The sequence below is a fragment of the Leucoraja erinacea genome, chromosome 11, assembly GCF_028641065.1.
Source record: "Leucoraja erinacea ecotype New England chromosome 11, Leri_hhj_1, whole genome shotgun sequence".
In the NCBI taxonomy this organism is placed as follows: Eukaryota; Metazoa; Chordata; class Chondrichthyes; order Rajiformes; family Rajidae; genus Leucoraja; species Leucoraja erinaceus.
The window spans coordinates 52893662-52912259 of record NC_073387.1 but is presented as its reverse complement, the minus strand read 5'-3'; the positions used below and the strand labels follow the sequence as shown (position 1 = coordinate 52912259).

The 18598-nt window shown below is 43.8% G+C and overlaps 1 protein-coding gene across 1 annotated transcript in view; it reads left to right on the top strand.

Moving 5' to 3' along the window:
- Nucleotides 1-2140: 2140 nt before the first annotated feature.
- LOC129701819 (solute carrier family 22 member 4-like) overlaps nt 2141-18598 on the top strand; it is a 21860-nt gene continuing 5402 nt past the window's right edge. Inside the window, exons 1-8 of the mRNA XM_055643283.1 lie at nt 2141-2552; nt 4200-4303; nt 10001-10155; nt 10682-10853; nt 11867-11987; nt 15781-15881; nt 17717-17928; nt 18386-18568. Coding sequence (XP_055499258.1) covers nt 2166-2552; nt 4200-4303; nt 10001-10155; nt 10682-10853; nt 11867-11987; nt 15781-15881; nt 17717-17928; nt 18386-18568 — 1435 coding nt within the window. The 5' untranslated portion in view covers nt 2141-2165. The remainder of the gene's footprint in view (nt 2553-4199; nt 4304-10000; nt 10156-10681; nt 10854-11866; nt 11988-15780; nt 15882-17716; nt 17929-18385; nt 18569-18598) is intronic.

Below are 18598 nucleotides of genomic sequence, written 5' to 3'. Positions count from 1 at the left end.
ACGTCTTCAGATTCAGTCCTTCCCGATCCGAAACATCAACTATCCGTGTTCTCTAGAGATGCTGCCTGACCAGCTGAGTTCAGTTTATTGTCACGTGTTCAGATACAGTGAAAAACGTTTATTGCGTGCTAACCAGTTAGCAGAAAGAAAATACATGATTACAATCGACCTATCCACAGTGCACAGATACATGATAAAGGGAACAAAGTTTAGTGCAAGATAAAGTCCAATTAAAGATAGTCCGAGGGTCTCCAATGAGGTAGATAGTAGATCAGGACCACTCTCTAATTGTTGATAGGATTATATAGTGGCCTGGTAACAGCTGGGAAATTCATCACTTTGTGTCCTTTGTAAACCAGGATCTGCAGCTCCTAATTAACTCTGAACTTTGTACTAATGATCTCATTCCTTAATTCCCACTCTCCAATTAACTAATTTGTTCTGATCTCAGCTCATCACTAATGCACGAACATAGACTTGGGGGCATTGATTTTGTCTTAATCGCACTATTATTGTTTGTTGCTTTTGTGTTTACATGTGTCTGAAACATTCAACGCTCCTCTCCCAGATACTATTGATCAGGTGCAAAAAATCAGGGGTAAGTTGTAACAATCATCTTTTGCCTCAGTTCTCAGCTTACGTTAACAATATTATCATTATAATGGACCATTGGGAGGGGAACGGCATCGGTTATTGCAGATTGTCCACTATAACCGAGTAAGGGATTATCGTTATATGTCGTAGACACAAACAACTGCAGTTTTGATTAGAGTCATAGAGTGTGAAAACTGGCCTTTTTTCTTGCTGTATCTCCAAAGTCTAAATTAAATGAAGAGAGAATTAAGATGGTTACACAAAAAAGCTGGCGAAACTCAGCGGGTGCAGCAGCATCTATGGAGCGAAGGAAATAGGCAACGTTTAGAAGAGGAGAACTTCTTCAAGGTAGGCATATCTTGAAGAGATAACGCAGTAGAGTTTAAGAGGGAACTGCAGATGCTGGAGAATCGAAGGTTACACAAAAAAGCTGGGGAAACTCAGCGGGTGCAGCAGCATCTATGGAGCGAAGGAAATAGGCAACGTTTAGAAGAGGAGAACTTCTTCAAGGTAGGCATATCTTGAAGAGATAACGCAGTAGAGTATACACAGTGTTTAAGAGGGAACTGCAGATGCTGGAGAATCGAAGGTTACACAAAAAAGCTGGAGAAACTCAGCGGGTGCAGCAGCATCTATGGAGCGAAGGAAATAGGCAACGTTTAGAAGATAACTTCTTCAAGGTAGGCATATCTTGAAGAGATAACGCAGTAGCGTATACACAGTGTTTAAGAGGGAACTGCAGATGCTGGAGAATCGAAGGTTACACAAAAAAGAATTAAGATGTGTGCATTGGGTTTCAGAGATAAATGATTAACAAAGATATTACATGGTTAACCACAAACCTTGACCCAACGCACACATCTTAATTCTCTCTTCATTTAATTTAGACTTTAGACGTTAGCGATATAGCACGAAAACAGGTCTGTTGTCGGCAATATTTAAATGGCCTTTGGCCCAAGGCCATTTAATCCACCCTATTTCTACTAGTCTGAAGAACTAATCTACTCAGTCTGAAGAAGGGTCTCGACCCGAAACGTCACCCCTTACCTCTCTCCGGAGATGCTGCCCGTCCCGCTGAGTTACTCCAGCATTGTGTGTCTATCGGCGGTGCAAACCGGCATCTGGAGTTCTTTCCCAATCACTTCTACTAGAAGGTGTTGCTGTTTAGCACGGACAGTGTGTATCCAGAACCTGTTGCATAATTAGTGCAAGGGGATAAATCAATCATCAGTATTTTAGAACAATCCTGCTCTACAACTTCAGGTTCACTCACTATGTTGAAGCGCTCCAGGTTTTCGGAACCAGGGCGCAGTCAACGCCGCGACCTTCTGAATGTTGTAGTCGGCATATCGCCAATTTGGACAATTTAACATTTTTATCAAGCCACTTAAACAAGCCAATTAACCTACAAACTAACAATCTTTGGAGTGTGGGAGAACCCGAAGATCTCGGAGAAAACCCACGGGGAGAACGGACAAACTCCATACAGACAGCACCCTTACCCAGGTCTCTGACGCTGCATTTTGCTGTCAACCAGCAACTGTGCCACCGTGACTGCGTCCGCAACTAACATGCGGGATTACGATGAAATTACAGCCTTCCTGGGGGAATGGGGACCGGCTCAGAAACGCATCTTCCTGCTCTTGACTGTCAGCGTTATTCCCAGCGGTTTGGTCCCAGTAAGCATCATCTTTGTCGGGGATACCCCGGAGCATCGCTGCTCGATTCCCGGGAATCTCAACCTCAGCCAAGCCTGGATGAACAGAACCATCCCACTGGTGCCAGGAACCCAAGTCCAGTACAGCCAATGCAGTCGCTACCGCTTGGATGTGATCAGGAACCTCTCGGAGGTGTTTCCAGACCCAGATCTCCTCAACGTGTCCGGGATCGAAGAGGAGCCGTGTTTGGATGGATGGGATTACAGTCACGACCAGTACACCTCCACCATCGTCTCCGAGGTTTGTTTGAGGGCAGCGAGCTTGTGGCAGTAGTCACCCGCGAGCGAGGAACAAATTGCTGGAGGAAGCCGGAAGAAAGGTCCCCACCCGAAACGTCCCCTGCAGAGTTTGGAAGAAGTGTAGATAGAAGGTAGATGTGGGTGCAGTGGACGTGTAGCAGACGTGGTTGGATAGTCTGTCTCTTGAGATGGAGACTGAGAGATGACTAAAGGGGAGAGGTGTCGGAGATAAGGAATGAACATCATGTCATTTGATGCATGGTCCTGCATGGATTCAGGAGACAACCCTAATGCACTTCTGCTACAGATCCACTGCCAGCCACATCTACCTTGACAACACTTCTTCCCAACCTGCCTCTTACTAGGAATCCAGAGGAAAATGGGGCGGGGAATAATGCATGTGTAGGAATATGTGTCTGAAAAATTGTTTCTTCTTGAAATGTTCTTTTCTCTTGAGATGCTCCCTGACCCGCTGAGTTTCTCCCGCCTTTTGCGTCTTTCTGGGCAATAATCCAACCCCGATTATCCGGCAACTGGTGGCCCAGCTGCCCCTGGAATCAGAAAAATATCTACCAGCCCCCAAACCTCCGGAAGTCGCCACAAAAATGTGGCGCCCAGGCCGAATGAGGCAGCCGATCTCGACCTCATCGGACTTCCGTGGCCGATCGGCGGGTCGAATCTGCTCCCTGCGGCCGGGGCTCTGGAACTCCGGGCCGGCCGGGCCGGCAGATCCATTCTCATAGCCGACTTCCACGGCCGACTTTGCGGGCCGGTTTCTGTTGGTCCGGCAAAACAGATAGTACGGCTAGGCTCTGGAACCAATGGTGCCGGAAACTCGGTGTTGGTCCTTTACGATTGGAACTAGCGCATTCATCATAGTCAAAGAAAAGACACAGCCGATGTGAATAACCATGGTTTCACCTTCGATGTAAAGAAAGCGAGAGGAATCAACAGAAATGTTGTTGAGGGTGAGGATAGCCTCTGTCAGGTGTGTTAGTTCTGGAGAACTGGTGGCCACTGGTCTGGGAAGAAATTGAGAGCCTTGATGTCTTCCCGAAAGATATGCAATTCCATCTTCCTGATGGAGCTTAACATCTGTAGTTGGAAACTTACTAGAGGGTATTCTGAGGGTTAGGATATACAGGCATTTCCTCGGACAAGGGCTTATCAGAGATAATTTGAAGACGTGGCCAGTGGGTGCAGGAGTATGCCATCCGGCCCTTTGAGCCATCATTCAATATGACCATGGCTGGTCATCTGGAATCAATACCTTGTTCCTGCTTTTTCCCCATATCCATTGAATCTGTTAGTCCAAAGAGCTATATATAACTTTCTTGAATACATCCAGTGAATTGGCCTCCACTGCCTTCTGTGGCAGAGAATTCTACAGATTCACAACGCTCTGGGTGAAAAAGCATTTCCTCATCTCAATTCGAAATGGCGTACGCCTTATTCTTAAAGTGTCCTGGGAATTAACCTGGTGAACCTACACAGCACTCCCTCAGTAGCAAGAATGTCCTTCCTCAAATTAGAACAAAACTGCACACAATACTCCAGGTGTGGTCTCACCAGGGCCCTGAGGAACTGCAGGAGCACCTCCAGCGTTTTGTGCATATATTTGGTTAATTAGATTTTTTTTGCATTTCAGTGGGACTTGGTGTGTGACGACACATGGAAAGAGCCACTTACCACATCACTGTACTTCTTCGGAGTGCTGATAGGTTCTGGTGGTTCTGGGGTAATATCAGACAGGTGAGCTTTCTCCTTTGTATTCACAGAGAGGTATATTCATCATAAATCTTCTCCATCACTTTTGTACCCCAAGACAAGACATAGGCTCACAGCAGTTGGATGCTTTCGTGTCATACAGTCATACAGTGTGGAAACAGGCCCCTGCATCCAACTTGCCCACTCTGCCCAACATGTCCCATCTTCACTAGTCCTACCTGCCTATGTTTGGCTCGGAAACCTCTAAACCTGTCCTTTCTATTTACATGCCTCATTGGACTCCAACAAATATATTTTACGGATGATTACAACAAATGTGACACAATGGCACAGCGATAGAGTTGCTGCTTTACAGCACCGGAGACCCAGGTTCGATCCTGACCATGGATGCTGTCTGTATGGAGTTTGTACGTTCTCCGTGACCACGTGTATTTTTCCCGGATGCCCCGGATTCCTCTCACATTTCCAAAGACCTACAGGTTTGTAGGTTAATTGGCTTCAGTAAAAATGTGCAAATTGTCCCTGGTTAGTAGTAAAGTGCTAGTGTACTGGGTGATCACTGATCGGCGTGGGCTGAAAGGGCTGTTTACGCACTGTATCCCTAAAGTTTAACGTCGAAACCAGAAATGCGGTCTGTGGAATGTAGTGTTTTAGGAAATAGATACATCTTCAAGCCTGAACACATTTGCTCACATTCAGATAACTGCAGCATAGTTTTAACCTCTTACTATGTGATGAACCGGCCATTAACCCAAGTAGTAACAATTATCCCATTTTTTAAAAGGACATATCTGACCAATTGTCCTCATTAGAATTCTCTTTAATAACTGGACAACTCAGCCACTCGGCTGCCCGATCCCTGATGCAGCAGCTTGGATATGTGACGTTTCAGGTCGAGACCTTTCTTCAGACTATAGAAATTAAGAACTGCAGATGCTGGTTCATACCAAAGATAGGCACAAAATGCTGGAGTAACTGCATGGGGCAGGCAGCATCTCTGGAGAAAATGGACAGATGATGTTTCAGATTGGAACCCTTCATCAGGCTGTCTGAACAAACCTGAAATGTCACCTATCTATTTTATCCAGAGATGTTGCCTGACCCGATGAGTTACTCCAGCATTTTGTTTCTCTGGAAGCAAATCATCCACAACCACAAGGGGCTGCCTGAGAAGATGGTGGTTTGTATATTAATCCAAGGAAATGCTACAGCTCATTTCTCTGGAGTGTTGGAGACTGAGGGGTGAACTTGTAGTGATACATAAAATCATGAGGGGCTGAATGATCACAGACTTTCTCCCAGGGTAAGGGTGACAAAAACTCGAGGGCATAGATTTAAGGTGAGAAGGGAAGGATTTAAAGGAGACTCGAGGAATAGCTTTTTATGCACAAATAGTTGTTAGTATGTGGGACGAGCTGCCTTCGAAAGTGGAATAGACTGATACAATAGTATTGTTTAAAAAGCATTTAGATGGTTAAATAGAAAAGTAAGGCGAAAAAGGATATGGGCCAATTGCAGGTAAATGGGATGAGACCAGACAGGCAATTTGGTTGGCGTGAACGAGTCGGGCTGAATGGCCAGTTTCCATGCTGTACGACACCATGAGTCTGCTTTTGAATCCCAAGTATTGAATGGATTAACAAAATCCCAAATTGAATGGATTAAAGGCCGATAAATCCCCAGGGCCAGATAGGCTGCATCCCAGAGTACTTAAGGAAGTAGCTCCAGAAATAGTGGATGCATTAGTAATAATCTTTCAAAACTCTTTAGATTCTGGAGTAGTTCCTGAAGATTGGCGGGTAGCAAACGTAACCCCACTTTTTAAGAAGGGAGGGAGAGAGAAAATGGGGAATTACAGACCAGTTAGTCTAACATCGGTAGTGGGGAAACTGCTAGAGTCAGTTATTAAAGATGGGATAGCAGCACATTTGGAAAGTGGTGAAATCATTGGACAAAGTCAGCATGGATTTACGAAAGGTAAATCATGTCTGACGAATCTTATAGAATTTTTCGAGGATGTAACTAGTAGCGTGGATAGGGGAGAACCAGTGGATGTGGTGTATCTGGACTTCCAGAAGGCTTTCGACAAGGTCCCACATAAGAGATTAGTATACAAACTTAAAGCACACGGCATTGGGGGTTCAGTATTGATGTGGATAGAGAACTGGCTGGCAAACAGGAAGCAAAGAGTAGGAGTAAACGGGTCCTTTTCACATATGGCATGGCAGGCAGTGACTAGTGGGGTACCGCAAGGCTCAGTGCTGGGACCCCAGCTATTTACAATATATATTAATGATCTGGATGAGGGAATTGAAGGCAATATCTCCAAGTTTGCGGATGACACTAAGCTGGGGGGCAGTGTTAGCTGTGAGGAGGATGCTAGGAGTCTGCAAGGTGACTTGGATAGGCTGGGTGAGTGGGCAAATGTTTGGCAGATGCAGTATAATGTGGATAAATGTGAGGTCATCCATTTTGGTGGCAAAAATGGGAAAGCAGACTATTATCTAAATGGTGTCCGATTGGGAAAGGGGGAGATGCAGCGAGACCTGGGTGTCATGGTACACCAGTCATTGAAGGTAGGCATGCAGGTGCAGCAGGCAGTAAAGAAAGAGAATGGTATGTTAGCTTTCATAGCAAAAGGATTTGAGTATAGGAGCAGGGAGGTTCTACTGCAGTTGTACAGGGTCTTGGTGAGACCACACCTGGAGTATTGCATACACAGTTTGAGTCTACCGTGGGAACTTTTTAACTCAGCGGGCAGGCAGCAGGTCTCCAAATCTGAGGAAGGACATTATTGCCATAGAGGGAGTGCAGAGAAGGTTCACCAGACTGATTCCTGGGATGTCAGGACTGTCTTATGAAGAAAGACTGGATAGACTTGGTTTATACTCTCTAGAATTTAGGAGATTGAGAGGGGATCTTATAGAAACTTACAAAATTCTTAAGGGGTTGGACAGGCTAGATGCAGGAAGATTGTTCCCGATGTTAGGGAAGTCCAGGACAAGGGGTCACAGCTTAAGGATAAGGGGGAAATCCTTTAAAACCGAGATGAGAAGAACTTTTTTCACACAGAGAGTGGTGAATCTCTGGAACTCTCTGCCACAGAGGGTAGTTGAGGCCAGTTCATTGGCTATATTTAAGAGGGAGTTAGATGTGGCCCTTGTGGCTAAGGGGATCAGGGGGTATGGAGAGAAGGCAGGTACGGGATACTGAGTTGGATGATCAGCCATGATCATATTGAATGGCGGTGCAGGCTCGAACGGCTGAATGGCCTACTCCTGCATCTAATTTCTATGTTTCTATGTTTCTATTAGAGTAATACAAAATGTTTCTATCTGTGTCTTTTTAAAATACTGCACACAAAAAATGTGACAAAAGGGATCAAATTTCAAATTCCTTTAAAAAAAGTTGACATTATTGGGTTCATGACTAATATAGTATCAACAAAAAATATAAGAAAAGGTAGCATGTTGACGGCAAGTTTCCGAAAATGGCATCAGAATACACAAATACATTTTGTGTAACGGTTGTCGAGTGGTGTCCACCAGTAACCTGGTTGGCACAGTAAGTGCATGTATTTCTTATTCCTTTCTATTTTTTTGACTACCACATAGAACAATAAAATTGCAAACACCGTTTGCACTTCATTCACCTGATCATGTACTAGAATACGGCATCCATCTGAGTGGACACCGCATCGTGTGTAACACATCATACACACAAACGTACGTTGTGGTGGACACTCAAAGGTTTGGTGTCCCAGAAAACGAACGTTACATTATTAGCAAAAACTAAACATTTTCACCAATGTGATCTAATCAGTACATTACCTTATGGATTTGAGCTACATCATTGGCCGATGATTCGTCAGAAGTTTTGATTTTGGATGATTGTTTTAGTAAGTAAAATTTCTCCGTAACGTCGTTGTGGAGCTTCTGGAAGTTGACATGAAGGAATGAAGTTAGCGACTTGATCTGTACGAAAGCTAATAAGAGACAGTGTGTTGCCACATTGAAGATTGGCTCAGTTTCTTAGTTTTGATGACCAATTTAAGTCCAAAATTTGTTTTTAATTGATTTTAAAAAGTCAGAAAATATATCATAAACAATCATTGTGTTTTTGACACCACGGTGTTTTTGATATATTAAATTGGAAAATAAGAAACAAATAATTAACTCGCCCAAAAATCACTACTACCATAGGATACCTCGTTGGGTGTTTGGAATGCATTATTGGTTTGGAGCCTCCGTGGTTTATCTTATAGAGATACCGACCCCGAAACAGTCATTGTGACAATGGACACCAAGCACAACGACTGTTACGGGATCTTTGCTGGGCAGAATACCAGACGTGTTACTGTATTTTTCTCTTGGTATTGATGAAAATATTTCCCTAGATCATGTATGAGGGGGCATATGAAGTTTATTTATGAATTCAATATTCATGACTAAATGTGACAGTTTTTAAAGTCACATTTTTGGTGTCCAAACTGGTGGTAAAATGATGAAAATTTGTCTGTTATGAAAAAAGATTTTGACTTTCGAAGTTATCTAATTTATTTCTGTTCCTTGTAAGGTTTCACAGGATGGGCAGAATTTTGTTGAGAACAGTGTAATGGTGTAAAAAAACCGCAATAGCAATCTCGTTCCTCAAAATCCTTCCATATTGTAAAAAGACTCATCTGCAGGCTGGTTCACTTGTGTAATTGAGGGAAAGTTTATCAAACAAGCATGTTCATCTAGTCAAGAGTCAAAATTGTTTTAATGTCAGATGTCCCAGATAGAACAATGACATTCTTACTTCCAGCAGCACAACAGAATATGCAAACATAGTACACTGTAAACAATATACTAAAAACGAGAGAAAACATTTCAGTGTGTGTATTTGTACACACGCTCACATATACACAGAAATATAGACATAGATATTAATAATAATAATAATAATAGTCTATGTAGTTCAGAGCTTATTTGAGATTTTGATGTTTAATGGTCTGATGGCTGTAGGGAAGAAGCTATTCCTGAACCTGGAATGTACAGTTTTCAGGCTCCTTCACTTCTTCCCGATGGCAGGGGTGAAATGAGTGTGTGGCCAGAGTGATGTGGGTCTCGATGATGCAGGCTGCCTTTTTGAGGCGGTGACTACGGTAAATCTCTTCGATGGTGGGGAGTGTTGGACTGGACAATGTTCATAATTTTTTGCAGTCTTCTTCGCTCCTGGGCATTCAAGTTGTCGAACCAAGCCATGAAGCAAGCCATATGCTCTCTACCGTAACCTGTAGATAATATACATTTATCTCAACAAATCTCAGGACCGGCACAGTGGCGCAGTGGTAGAATTGCTGTGTTACAGTGCCAGAGACTCTGGTTCGATTCTGAATATGGATGCTGTCTGCATGGAGTTTGTATGTTCCCCCATGACTGTGTGGGTTTTCTCCGAGTGCTCCGGTTTCCTCCCACACTCCAAAGATGTGCAGGCTTATTAGTTAATTGGCTTCTGTAAATGGTCCCGAGTGTGTAGGATGTAACTAATATATGGGGATTGCTGGTTGGCATGAACTCGGTGGACTGAATGGCCTGTTTCCATGCTGTATCTCTAAACTAAACTAAACTAAATGTGTGATTTAGATTGTGTTTAAATACATGCATATGTTTACGTGGATACTTTTGTCAGTAAGCGTGCAGTGCTGTATATAATTGAAAGTTTGATTCTGTTTTCCAGGTTTGGGAGGAAGATTGTTTTGGTTGGAACTATGGCGGTGCAGATTTTATTTAATCTTCTTATCACATTGTCACCCAGCTGGGAAATCTTCTGCCTGATTCATTTCTTCAGAGGCATCGGTGAAATTTCAAACTATATGATTACGTTTGTGCTTGGTAAGTTTCATTCATGGAAGTTACATTCATGCCATTTCTTCGCCTATTTCTACATTTAACTATTCAGTTGCGATTGCGATCAGCACCCGTAGTCGGGATCGAACCAGGGTCTCCGACGTTGCAAGCGCTGTAAGGCAGTAAGTCTACCGCTGTGCCACCATGTCGCCCTATTATGTATGGCAATATCTTACAGATCGCTATGGAGAAAATGAATTCCCCTCTCAGTTGATACAAGTGATAAATAAAGTACCATTGAAACATTATCAAAGAGGCTAGATGTTGTCAGAGACATCCCAATGCCCTGACACATGATTAAAAATTAAACTTTGTTCCCTATGATGTGCTGTTTTTTATTACTTTAATAAGTGGCCTCAAAGGTAAAATACTTCAAGCTTCACAGGGCTTGGTTTATGGTTTAGCAGGAAATGTAATGTTGGCAATTTTTAGTTCAATGTAAATGTTCCAGAGTGACAGTGAATGAAAATGAACTCACGAATCGCTGAACCTTGTTATACATTTCTTGCAGGATCTGAACTTCTTCAGAAATCCAGTCGGGTTACATTCTCTACACTTGGAATTGGCTGTTTTTATGCCGTGGGATACATGATGCTATCTTTTGTTGCCTATTTCATAAGAGGATGGAGAATGTTGATATTGACCCTGAGCCTTATCAGTTTGATGTCCAGTCCTTTGAGGTGGTATGTAGAATTTTCAACCTTCAAACCATGAGGTTGAATGACCTCACAATGCTGGTGTCAGTGGGATTCATTCTGACCAAGATAACCAAAATATGTCCACCATTTTCCCATCAAAAACCCCCCTCACATGTATCTCAGTCTGAAGAAGGGTCTCAACCCGAAACGTCACCCATTCCTACTCTTTGGAGATGCTGTCTGTCCCGCTGAGTCACTCCAGCATTATGTGTCTATCTTTAGTGTAAACCAGCATTTGCAGTTCCTTCGTACACATTTCAACCTATTACTTGCCAGTCCAGTAGGCAACTCGCCCCAAAGGCCCCCCCCAGGGGACTGCAGGGCATAAGCCAGGCAGCGAGACCTGTCAGAGGCTGAAGGAGCCTCAGTGGTGGCGATAGGGGCCTCGGCGGCGGCAGCAAGTGCCTTGGTGGTAGCACGAGTCTCGACATAGGGGTCAACGGGAGCCTCGGCAGGAGCGGGAGCCTTGGTGGTGGTGGGGCCTAGTGATCGACCCGCGATTAGCGCTCGATATGCATGTGAGGGGGATGGGGAAGACAATGGGGACCCAGCATGGGGAGACCGCTATGAGGGACGGTGGGAGAACAAAGGGGGGTGGAGAAGGGAGTGGAGGTGCATTCTAAATTTAGATTCCTCTGTCCATGGGATAAGCCCTCGATCGTTTGTTTGTTTGTTCGTTCGTCGTGGATAAGGTGCTGTGCACACGGCAGCCAGCCAACAGTCTCACTTAATTTAATGTTAATTTCAAGTTTTTGTGCACCTTGTGTTGTGACTGCACACCAATTTCCCTCCGGGGATGAATAACGTTTTATGGTATCCTATCGTTTGGTTAAGAATATAGTGGTAGTAATTTTACAAGTCCTTTGATGCTTCAAACCCAGGTCTTTGGTGCTGTGAGGCAGCAGACCTACCAGCTGTGCCAATCATTGTTAAAGAATATCATGGTAGTAATTTGATGCTTCAATAATTCTGTTACAGAATACCTTGTTTAATTCTAGGTTTATTCCTGAATCGCCACGCTGGCTACTGTCCAAGGGAAGGGTAAAGGAAGCTGAATCAATCATTCAATTCATGGCAAAGAAAAATGGCATCACTCCACTGCTTTTCACTGACGAGGAGGTATTTGGGCGTCCATTTATTTCATTGCTACGTGGTTGTTCAGTTCTTTAATACTTTCCTCTCAATCATTTTCATATCGAGTGGATGTGGAGAGGATGTTTCCCCTGGAGGGAGAGTCTAGGATCAGAGGTCATAGCCTCAGAATTAAAGGACATTCCTTTAAGAGGGAGATGAGGAAGAATTTCTTTAGTTAGAGGTTGGTGACATTGTGGAATTCTTTGCCACAGAAGGCTGTGGGGACCATCAATGGCAGAGATAGATAGATAGATTCCTGATTAGTATGGGTGTCAGTGGTTAGGAAGGAAAGGCAGGAGAATGGGGTTAGGAGGGAGAGATAGATCGGCCATAATCGAATGGCAGAGTAGACATGATGGGCAGAATGGCCCAATTCTGCTTCTACCACACGGCATATTTTATATTCTTAAGGTGATTACTCCTTCATATTGAGCCTTCTCTATCTTTCAGTCTGAAAAAGGGTTCCGACCCAAATCAACACCTATTGCTTTTCTCCAGATATGCTGTCCGACCTGCTGTTACTCCAGTGTTTTGGGAGTATTTAGTATAAACCAGCATCTGCAGTTCCTCCCTGCTCAACCACTTGTTATGGTTTGGTCTGACAAGTCTGTCCCACTTCCTTTTTTTTTTTGTTATCCACTTGTTTTCAGATGACAAGCCTTCACCAAGTTAATCGATCATTAGAAATTTAATAATATAAACCTGACTTCTCCCAAAAACCAATGGACATACATTTTCGACCAGACCTCACGGCAAAAATATGCTGTCCGACCTGCTGTTACTCCAGTGTTTTGGGAGTATTTAGTATAAACCAGCATCTGCAGTTCCTCCCTGCTCAACCACTTGTTATGGTTTGGTCTGACAAGTCTGTCCCACTTCCTTTTTTTTTGTTATCCACTTGTTTTCAGATGACAAGTCTTCACCAAGTTAATCGATCATTAGAAATTTAATAATGTAAACCTGAACATTCTGACAAATATGCAGCTGTGTTATAACAACTGCACAAATAGGGCGGCATTGTGGTGCAGATTTGATCCTGACTATGGGTGCAGTCTGTATGGAGTTTATACATTCTCCCCGTGACCTGCATGGTTTTCTCCGGGAGCTCCGGTTTCCTCCCACACTCCAAACACACTACAGGTTTGTAGCTTGATTGGCTTGGTAAAATTGTAATTTATCCCTGATGTGTTGGATAGTGTTGTCATGCATGAGCGGAAATCCCGGTGTGGGGGGACACGTCCCTCCCATGTTTTGAGAGGTGGGGGACAATCCTCCCCATGTTTTGTAATCCAAATTTTAAAATTCGTTGAAATAAAAATATATTAAAACCTCCACTTTCTGCAAGACAGTGGGGGTGTCGCTGTTAAGCGCTTGTTAAATGTCTCTATTAACATCGTATTAACACGATGTGTCACCAATTGTGATTTGACCTTCAAATATTACTGAAGGTATTCACTGAGAATTTCTTAAAGCTGTCTGATGCGGGTGCAATAACCATTTGAACTAATTGGATGTATTGATGGATGGGAAAGATTTAAATGGGTCAGGTCATTAAGGGCTCCGGTCAAACGGGTTTCCTGGCTGGCTTGCAGGTAAGTCCCTCATTCATGGTCACTCACGTTATTGAGTTTTTTCTCTCCCCCCCCCCCCCTCTCCCCCCCCTCTCCCCCCCCCCCCCCCCCCCCCCCCCCCCCCCCCCCACTCCCCCCCCCCCCCCCCCCCTCTCCCCCCCATTTCATTTAGTGTGGAAAACAAGCTTTTCAGCCCAATGAGCCTGCACAGCGATTTCCACAATTTCAAATGTGGTCTTATCTCCAAATTACTGCTAATAAAACAAACCAAAGATAATTTTATCCAGTGAGAAGTTACGACACACAGCTCATGTTGACCTCCTTTATAAGCAGTAATTTGGAGATAAGATCACATTTGCTCGTTCCATGATAAGACAGGTTCAGGTTTATTATTGTAGGGTGTATGGAAGTACGGTGAAATGTTTTGTTTTGTCTGCTATCCAATCAAGTCAGATAATGCTATGCATCAATACAATCAAACCAAATTCAAGCACATTAGGTAGAGCAAAGATACAGAATGCCGAATGTAGTTCTCAGCGTTATAGATATACATTACATAGGATCACTCTCAGATCATTAGCAAGATTGCTTCATTAATTCTCTCCAATTCTTGCCATTTTCCCATGGGCTTTATCCTATAGACATTTATTAGTGGAAAACAGCTCTCTTGTAATATTGAGAACGGAAAAATATTGAGGTTTTGAGTTAGACTTTACTTTAAGCTTTAGAGATAGTGTGGAAGCAGGCCCTTTGGAATATCTAGTCCTCGCCAAACACCAATCACCCCGTACACTAGCACTATCCTACACATTAGGGACAATTTAACAATGACAATTAGCCTACATACCTTTATGTTTTTGGAGTATGGGAGGAAACTGGAGCACCCGGAGACAACCAATGCGGTCACAGGGAGAACGTACAAACAGCGCCCGTAATCAGGATTGAACCCGGGTCTCTGGCGCTGTAAGGCAGCAACTCTACTGCTGTGCCACCATGCTGCCCCTTGTGTGATACACAAATGTCAAAATCTACAAAATGATTGGATGTAAGAATTTATCTTCACAAAGGTTAACCAATACTGGAGAGCAGATCCACTACTAAAACAATCATTTGTAAGAAATTCTCCAGCGATCCATGTTCTCCAGAGATGCTGCCTGATCCACTGAATTACGCCAGCACTTTGTGTCTTTTATTTGTAAACCAGCATCTGCAGTTCCTTATATCCACATGTGTTTAAAAATTGCACATTTTTACCAACATTTTAATTACATTTCAGCTTTATTTATGAAGTTTGCACCATTAACCAAGAATCCATTTTGGATCTGTACATTAGGGACTAATTTGAATGTAAATGTAGGAGAAAGTTCAGCACATTTTTATAAAGCCACAGATTTCATTGGATTGAAATTCAATTTCAACTAGGCGGCATTTGCTAGCAGTTTGGGGAAGATGAACGTTGCTGAGATTTCCAGGAGATGGGCGTCAAGCCGTTTTTAAGTCAGGGAGCCGCGGGCTCCCGGTGCCGCCGTCTTTACAATGTTTGGGTGCAACATTGTTCAATCAACCCCGACGGGCGATGGTGAGTCGTAGCACACCAAGTCCCGGCTTCTTCCTGTTGGAAACAACGGAAACCCGACGAAAAAAGGTCGGGTCTCCAGTGCAGGGAGAGATTTAAAATGTTTCCCCCCCCCCCTCTCTCACCCCCCCCCCACCCCCCCACACACACATATACACACAGACTGTATACAGAGCTATATACAAGTTGTATCCAAGAACAAAGGAAGACCCAGCGTGGGGGAACCACAGTGAGGTGCGTGGGGGGACGGGGGGTTTAACAAAGGAGGACCTAGCGTGGGATACTTTGCACCTTTGTTGGCGCCCTTTATGTGGCAACTCTTTGCATACTTTGGTTGCGCAAAACAAAGAATATCACTGTGACTTGTCACGTGTGACAATGAAGTATCATTCACACATTCGTTCATTCATTCACACATTCATTCGCACATTCATTCACACATTCATACATTCATTCATTCATTCATATACATTCATTCATTCATTCATTCATTCACAACCTCACAGAATAAACTATGAATAATCAGTTTCTGAACCTTCCCATGCCCAATATGAATCAGGAGATGTGAATAATAGAACTGACACTTTTCGCTGAGCTGATGCAATGTTGAATCTTCTGTTTTTTCTTCCAGCTTGAACATGTACAGAATAAACAAGTAAAATCTGTTCCAGTTACTCAATTGATAACATCTCCCAATATCCTAGCCATCACAGTCATTACCGCACTCATATGGTAAGTATGAGATTCAAGAAGAATATTCAGACGTGTTTATTAAAAAATATCTGTGAGGAATATGTTCTTTTATCGGCGCAGCGGTGGAGTTGCTGTCTCACAGGGCCTGAGTCCCAGGTTCGATCCTGACTACAGATGCTGTCTGAACGTGGTCTGTACGTTCTCCAAGTGCTCCGGTTTCCTCCCACATTCCAAAGAGTGCTGGTTTGTAGGTTAATTGGCTTCTGTAAATTTGTAAATTGTCCCTACTGTGCAGGATGCAAAGCTGGCATAACAGAATTAGTGTATGGGTGATCGTTGGTCGACAAGGACTTAGTTTAGAAATACAGCATGGAAACAGGCCCTTCTGCCCACCAAATCCATGCTGACCATCAATCACCTGTTCACACTAGTTCTGTATTATCTAATTTCTCATCCACTCCCTACATACTAGGGGCAATATACAGGCCAATTAACCTACAAACCATAATCTGTGCAGGGACCTCTGATGTTTGTGATGTAAATAAATAACCTGGATGTAAATGTAGATGGGTTGGTGAGTAATTTTACCGATGACACCAAAATTGGCATAGTTGCAGACTGTGAGGAAGAATGTCAGAAGATATAATGGATATGGATCAATTGCAGAAATTGGAAGAGATATAGCAATTGGAGTTTAGCCCGAGAGACGGGGAGGTGTTGCATTTTGTGAGGTTGTAAGGTGAAAATATAGTTAATAGCAAGACCCCTAACAACATTCATATACAGAAGGACGCAGGAGTCCAGGTTCATAGCTCAGTGAAGATGGCAGCACAATTAGATAGGGTGGTAAAGATGGCGTATGGTATGCTTGCCTTCATTATTAAACGTATGTCTTTGAGTTAGTTTTTTTCAATTATTTTTTTTAACTGTGTATATGTGGGGGGTGGTGGGGGGGGGGGGGGGGGGGCTGTGGGGGAAACCGTTTAAATCTCTTCCCTGTGCGGAGACCCGACTATTCCCTGTCGGGTCTCGGATGTCGTTGGGCCTAACATCGTGGAGCTGGCGGTGACCTCCAGCCGGGACTAACCTGAGGGCTCCAGTTGCAGAGCCTGCGGAACTGACATCGCGGAGCTGGCCAACTTCGGAGCGGGAAGAGCTGTGGTGGCGTGCGGCTGGGACCCAACTTTTGGAGTTCGGAGGCACCGGCCGCAGACCTGGTGGACGGGAACATCGGGAGCTCGCAGGTCCCTGGTGGAAGACCGCTTTTCCGAGCTCCGCAACGGCGACTTCTTCTGCTGGAATCATGGGTTTAAGGACATGGAGCCGGGGCCTAACATTGCCCGGCGTGGCTTAAACGGCCTCAGCACTTACCATCGCCCGCCGGGGGCTTTAACATCGGAGCCCCAGTTCGCCTCGACACTGCAGTTGGACTGTTGAACCGTGGGAGAAGGAACAAAAGGAAGAGATAAAGACTTTGCCTCCATCACAGTGAGGAGATGTTGGAGACTCACTGTGATGGATGTTTATGTAAACTATGTTAAGTGTGGGTCTTAGATTGTTTTGTAATGTAAACAACTGTAGAAATGACATTTCGTTCAAACCCAGGTTTGAATGACAATAAATAGCATTCTATTTCTATTTCTATTGTGAGGGGCTTTGTCAGGAAGTCACAATACAGCTCTATAGGACTTTGGTTAGGCCACATTTGGAGTATTGCGTACAATACAGGTAACGATGATGACGGAAACATTGTTGGCTGTGGGCTAGGTGAAAATGAGTTACAGACAATGAGATGCTACAAGACAACAAAAGCAGGTTGGGAGAACATTAAAAACAAGTGTTTGACAAGAACTATTTTGCCTTTTAATTGACAGGATGATTGTAGCAATTGGATACTATGGTCTGTCTCTGAATGTACCCAATCTCCATGGCAACAACTATCTGAATTGTTTCCTCTTTGGTGCCATTGAGATTCCGGGTTATATCGCAGCGTGGCTTCTACTCCGGAAATGTCCACGCAGGCTCAGCCATGCAGGCATTCTTGCTCTGAGTGGAGGTGTTCTGCTCTTCATGAACATACCAACAAGTAAGTTTTACACTGCTCCTACAGTGATCCTAGTGTGATAATCGTGAACAACCCTTTAGATTTCACTCTGCACTTTACTTTAGAGATACAGTGTGGAAACAGGGCCTATGGCTCACCAAGTCCATGCCGACCAGCGATAACCCCATGCACTAGTGTTATCTTCCTCTACTCCAACAGCAACATTTATTACATGAACTGTGATCTCCTTAAACTCCTCTACGTTAATCCCTTATCATGTATCTATACACTGTAAATGGCTCAATGGTAATCATGTATCATCATTCCACTGACTGGCTAGCACACAACAAAAGCTTTTCACTGCACCTAGTGACAATAAACTAATCTGAACTGAACTGAACTGGGGAAAACTGAGGTCTGTGTTACATTTGTGACAGATCCACACAGCTTGTCGCTTGCAAACCGAAAGCATTAATACAGCTCTTTCTGCTTTTTCTAGATCATTCAATAGTTTCTACAGTGCTGGTGTTAATTGGAAAACTGGGAGCCACATGTGCTTTTGCCATGATATTTGTCTACACCTCCGAACTGTATCCAACCCCATTGAGAAACACAGGTGTTGGAGTGAGTTCAATGGCTTCCAGAATTGGTGGCATTATTGCACCTTACATTGTTTTACTTGGTAAGGCAACAATGACACCTCTGGATTTTT